Source organism: Channa argus, chromosome 14, assembly GCF_033026475.1.
Source record: "Channa argus isolate prfri chromosome 14, Channa argus male v1.0, whole genome shotgun sequence".
In the NCBI taxonomy this organism is placed as follows: Eukaryota; Metazoa; Chordata; class Actinopteri; order Anabantiformes; family Channidae; genus Channa; species Channa argus.
In genome coordinates this window covers 16,679,000-16,684,633 of record NC_090210.1, presented here as the reverse complement: position 1 = coordinate 16,684,633, position 5,634 = coordinate 16,679,000, and the positions used below count along the sequence as shown (strand labels likewise).

Below are 5,634 nucleotides of genomic sequence, written 5' to 3'. Positions count from 1 at the left end.
AATCCCTGCCCGCAATCTCTCCTTCGTGTCCCTCCTTTATCCCAAGCAAAAGCCATTAATTCCCCTACCTAACACGGGGAGATGCAGATATTAGTGGTTATCCTTCTCCGTTCTTTGCTTCTGACGGTAAACGTGGGCCTCCCGGTGCCCATTACCGGAGCTGCCAGATGATCGGTACGGAATGGATGTCCCATGGGACACTGAACACGTGGTCTCGGCTGCCACAAGACGTCAGCGGCAGATGGCATGGGTACCCGCTGTTGGCATGAGTGTCATTCCTCAAAGAGAGAGGGAAGGGGAAGCGAGAAAGGGGGAGAGAGGCAAGGAAGAGCAGTACGCAGTAATAGAAAGAGAGCGAGAGAAAGGAGGCTGCGCAGGTTTGAGCCTTTTCCTCTAATGTTGGGGTTTGCAGAAGACGCTGCAGCGCAGATTTAGGAGAGATATTTGGGATCATGCAAGGTGCACACTGACCAGAGGTTAGTATTATTTTTTTTTTATCGCTTATTAAATTTGTTGACTCTCTTCTGTTTAGAGTTGGACACTCAAGTATTTGTAGCATACATGGATTTGTTCACTTTGGTTAACAAAAAATACTAAAACTTCCGACTAAGGTTGTTGTTTTTTTCTTCGGCCTTCTGTGCCCAATTGTTCCTCTTCCTCTTGGGAGGATTCATTCTCAAGGTAATTAACTGACAGCCTTCAAAAGACTTCGATGTACTCTGCACTCATAATTAATATTTTGGCTCTGCTCTCACAGGAAATATGTTAACACTGCCATTCGAGGAACCTCTTGTCATGTGTGAGCCGCGGTTTGGTGCCAATTATCCCCGTGAAAGCTTACCTGAGAGCATGGAGCACGAGCGACAACACAACCCCGACAGGTCTAACTCAGACATGAGGGACATCGAGGACGAGGTCTCTGAAAGGGAGGAGGACGAAAGAGAGGACGAGCAGGATGAGAGCGGTCTTCCTAAAAAGCGAGGTCCTCGAAAAAAGAAGCCCGGCAAGGAGCAGATGGACAGGGCCAAAATGAGGCGCCATGAAGCCAACGCCCGAGAGCGCAGCCGGATGCACGGCTTGAATGCCGCGCTGGAGAGCCTTCGCAAAGTTGTGCCGTGCTACTCAAAAACTCAAAAACTGTCCAAAATCGAGACCCTTAGACTGGCAAAAAATTACATCTGGGCCCTGTCAGAGACTCTGAGCGCGGGGAAGAGACCGGACCTCCTCGCCTTCGTGCAGACTTTGTGTAAAGGATTATCTCAGCCCACAACCAACTTGGTGGCGGGCTGTTTGCAGCTGAACGCCAGAAATTTCCTCACAGACCACAACGGAGAGGTCATGTTCTCTGGCAGATCACCCTATGAAGCCATGTACTCGTACCCGGGCTCAGACATGAACACGCCCCCCGGCCACAGCGGCAGCAACTTGGAGAGCAGCGCCAAAACCTTCCGTCACTACAGCTTAGGCAGCGCGTACGAGCCCTACTACGAGAACCCGTCCCCAGAGAGCGGGAGCCCGCATTTCGACGGCCAGCTGAGCCCCCCGATGAACTTTAATGGGATTTTCTCCCTGAAACACGACGATCAACCAGACTACGGCAAAAGCAGCCACTATGGTATGCGCTACTGCAGTGCACCAGGGCGCGCGGCTCTTGCGCACAACTCCATGTATAGAGTCTCCCCAGAGGCCCGTTTCCCCTACGATCTGCACGTCCGCAGCCAGTCCTTCCAAGCACAAGGGGAAGTTAATGGCTCTTTCCACAATTAATCAATGAGCTGGACAAAGTTCAAGTTTCAGAAGCGATGCAATTTGCCCCGCAGATGTCGCGAGTGGCAGGAAAATGACTCCAAGCACGCAGGAGCGCTGCAAAAATGCCCATTTTACCAAGTCGTATTGTGTTGATTGTTAAGTCCTGTTTTTCTTTGAAATGTGGTAAAACTCAGCAAATTACATATGGTGATTTCACATATTCTCAGTTCTTGTTCCACTAATTATGGTCGATAATCGGCAGCAAAAAAGACAAAGACAAAAAAATAAATGAAATGATCCAAATCTAAAGGAAGAATTGACTCGTTTAAAGAAAATCAATTAAAGACTCAGATTTAGAATAATTTGATAAAGACGCAGCTTGGGGAACATTTTCTGCAGTTGCAGTGGATTATTATATTTCTATTTATTTTGCCTGTTCTGCAGATGTATTAATGAAACAGCTGATCTTTGACCATACATTTGCAGATATTCAAATAAATAAAATCTGCTAAATGAAACCACTGGGGAAGAAGAATCTAAAGAGGTTTCACTTCATCAGGGAAGTTTGCTGAAACATGATTGGAGTTCAGAGATTCAGTCTGTTAGCAATAAAGGTCAATTGAGCTATGCAAGACAGCCAAATGCAATCTTTGCTTATGAAAATGATATATGTGTATTTCCTCTCACGAGTAATCTGATATATCTAAATAAAATTATGAGAATAGCACAAAATTAATACTTAAGAAGAGGCCAGTTTGGAGACGTGCATGTGTTTCAGAGACCCGATGATGATGTCATCTGAATTAGTCCTATAATTACAGGAAGTTGGGGGGAAAAATACTTAAACGCATTTGTGTGTGGAGTAAATAGTGGGGTAACGAGGGGAATGTAAATTGTGACTGTATTTATTTATTTATTTATTTAAGCTTATTTATTATAAGTCCGTCAATTTGAATGTGGATAATATAATATACTAAAATATTGTAAAAAGCAACAACCTTTTCTGTGAACCCCCATACATTTAAAGCTTGTTTCGGGTGCATTGTTGTGTATTTCAGCATCGGTTTACAAAATGTTTTCAAACGATTTGAATCCGATCAACATGCCTTAAAAACAGATGACGGCCATCAATATGCAACGAAATGAAAGTTTTGGATAGTTTGATGTGAACTTTTTTCCACTTGTTCCTGCTAAGGAGCATCTGTGATGCACTTCATGTTTCTGCACAATGTTGGTGACTGTGCTCCCATAAATCCTGTTGATTTTGTAACTTTTACCCGAATGATGTATAATCACTGGATGGTATTTCTAACCTATTCCTGCAGTTAATGATTTGACACACACTTACACTCACGTGTGTTCGTGTTTTGTGATGTGTTTGTCGCAATAAAATGACGAAGCTGATTCTCAGCGTTCTGTGGAAATGATCGACAGCAGATGGCTATTAAAAATAAATTGTTAGAAAAATAAATCGAGATAAAAGAAAACGCCCTGGGCATAATTTTATTTATTTAATTTTTATTTCACAAATTGAATAGTGAACTAATGATAAATAATCTCCGAGGCTGCGATGGGACACGGCGCGTAAGGCCCCAAGTACAGGTACCAGCACAGTGGTGAAGCTACATGAGAGGGGGCTGCTGAGAAGATTTGAAAACCCCTAAATGCATTTTAATCAATAATTATTATTTTCTAACTGGATACAAAAGTTTAACTTTACTTTAATTTGGGATCTTTGTTTAAACAGTTATTTATAAAATCCCGAACTGTAAAAAGGTAACGCAAATCTCAGAGTGAGTTTTAAAAAAGATCTCTTTCTTAAACAGTATTGTCAATATAATTTGACTAAATTTAATCTGATCACAAGGTTGATTTATGGGGGAAATGCCCAAGAGGTGTTGGATATCTGCCAGAGAGTGGATCCCAGTAAGAGGAGAAAGGATCTGCTTACCCCTGGACACTGGCTTTGATTCCGAAGGAAATGCGACCCCTGCCTTAAAATATAACATTTAAATCAACTTTACTATAACTTTACACCTGTGTGCTTTCGGCTCTGTTATTGACCATTATGGATGGGATTTAAAGGTAATTACTTTTCTTTTACACGCGGGCTGTTTCAGGCCACTCCGATTTATTATTTATTATTCAGGAGGAGCCGTAAATGAAACTAAAACATGTCATCAGTACAAACAATGAAATTATGTTCACATAGTTTTCTGTCTTCTAATGAATTACAGTTTAACATGCGCGCGCACACGCACACACACACGATGAGAGAGAGAGAGAGTACAGAGGCCCAGTTTGTCAAAAAAGGTCGTTTTAAGTATCTGACAAATACAGTGAACCTCCAATGCATCATTAGGAGCAAAATTCATATTTTGATACTCATAAAAACCTTCATCACTTCTCACGGTAAAAACCTTTGTTCAATGAAAAGCTCAGAAGCTCATGATTATGAACAACCACGACCTTTTGTAATGACATGTTTGTTATGACACTAACAGCCTGTTTGTAACGTTATGATGGAATATCTGAGACTTTCCAGAATGTGTGAGAAATATTTTGTGGTAAAGCAGGATAAGGGGAACCTGATCTTAGCAGACCTACAAAATTCTAGTTTTTAGGTCAAAAGATAAATAACCTTTTGATCAAGCTATATAATGTCTTCTGAAACTGTCAACCAGTGTAACAAGTTGGCAACAAGTTGCAATCTCAAAAGTTAACTTTCCCTATTTTATCAGCTGACAACAAAAAAATCACGACCATCAAACATTTCCGCTGTCTTTGATAAAAAAACACTAAAAAGTATAATCTCATGTTATGCTATAATGTAGCTGTTAAGATTCTACAAAGTTTGTGGAAATTGCAGAACATTTTTTTTTATTCTTCACTAATGAAATTGCAGACAAGAGTAGACTTTTGGGATCTGTGTAATGTTGATTCAGATAAAGAAATAAATATTGCCTTTCGTAAATTGTGTTCCCGGCAATTCACAATATCTGTGACATTCAGCAGATCTGGGAAATCACTCTTTAGTGATTCTTTTCTTTCTAGGAGAAAATTGGAGACTTTAGGATTACATTTTAATTGAGACTGGGCTTGTTTTGATGTTTTCATTCCCTCACTCATTCATTGCTTCCTTTAATCATAAAGAGGAGGCTGCTGGGGGTCCCTCAGGGGCCCTAAAATCACCTCTTTAGCCCCCCATCCATCATTCCACAATTGGGCCTTATCTGTCTCTTTTATTAAGATTCTCACCTTGTCAGTCTTACTGCTTGTGTGTGTGCGTGTGTGTGTGCACGCACATGGGAATACACTTGCTCCAATCCCTCTTGGGGGGGCTTCACATAGAGGCTGACATGGGTGAGGAGCGGAGGAGGGATGGGGTGGTGAGGGGGGGCGTTGTTTCACACCCACAGGATCCACAGAGCAGCATGCTGCAGTTTAGCATGGGGTCAAGTGCGTACACACACCCCTACATTCATGCAGCTCATTATGTTGGGTGGAGAAAGTGTGAGTGGGAGAGGGGGAGAAAGATGTGTAAGGATAGAGAGAACGAGAGAGCATATGGCCTAGCTCTGTGTGGGAGGTTAAGGACAGGAGCGGGGGATCTATATAGTATAGAGGTGCATCTGCAATCGGAGACGTGGTGTCATAATTAGTGCAAAACAAACACTGTGTTTCCATGGGATAAGTTGCAGAATGACAATAACCATCTTGGAAACTAAGAAAAGTTTAGTGCACACTCAAAAACCATACAAACACAAATCCATTTTTATAGCATATGTACTTTATTTTGTTATATATTATGGTAATGTATTGTAATCAGGAGCCTTTTTCCTGCAATGTCTAGAAATCTGAGCACCAGTCAAGAAAAATGAAAAT

The 5,634-nt window shown here is 41.8% G+C and overlaps 1 protein-coding gene across 2 annotated transcripts; it reads left to right on the top strand.

The window, feature by feature from the left end:
- The first annotated feature begins 220 nt into the window (after positions 1-220).
- On the top strand, positions 221-3,153 carry neurod6b (neuronal differentiation 6b). 2 transcript variants are annotated; one of them, XM_067475555.1, is made up of 2 exons: positions 221-476; positions 758-3,153. In XM_067475555.1, exon 2 carries the CDS (start codon positions 763-765, stop codon positions 1,765-1,767), a length of 1,005 nt encoding a protein of 334 aa, XP_067331656.1. In that variant the 5' UTR covers positions 221-476; positions 758-762; the 3' UTR covers positions 1,768-3,153. The 2 variants fall into 2 exon arrangements, with proteins under 2 accessions (XP_067331656.1, XP_067331657.1); XM_067475556.1 differs by lacking the exon at positions 221-476 and adding an exon at positions 537-681.
- The last annotated feature ends 2,481 nt before the right edge of the window (positions 3,154-5,634 follow it).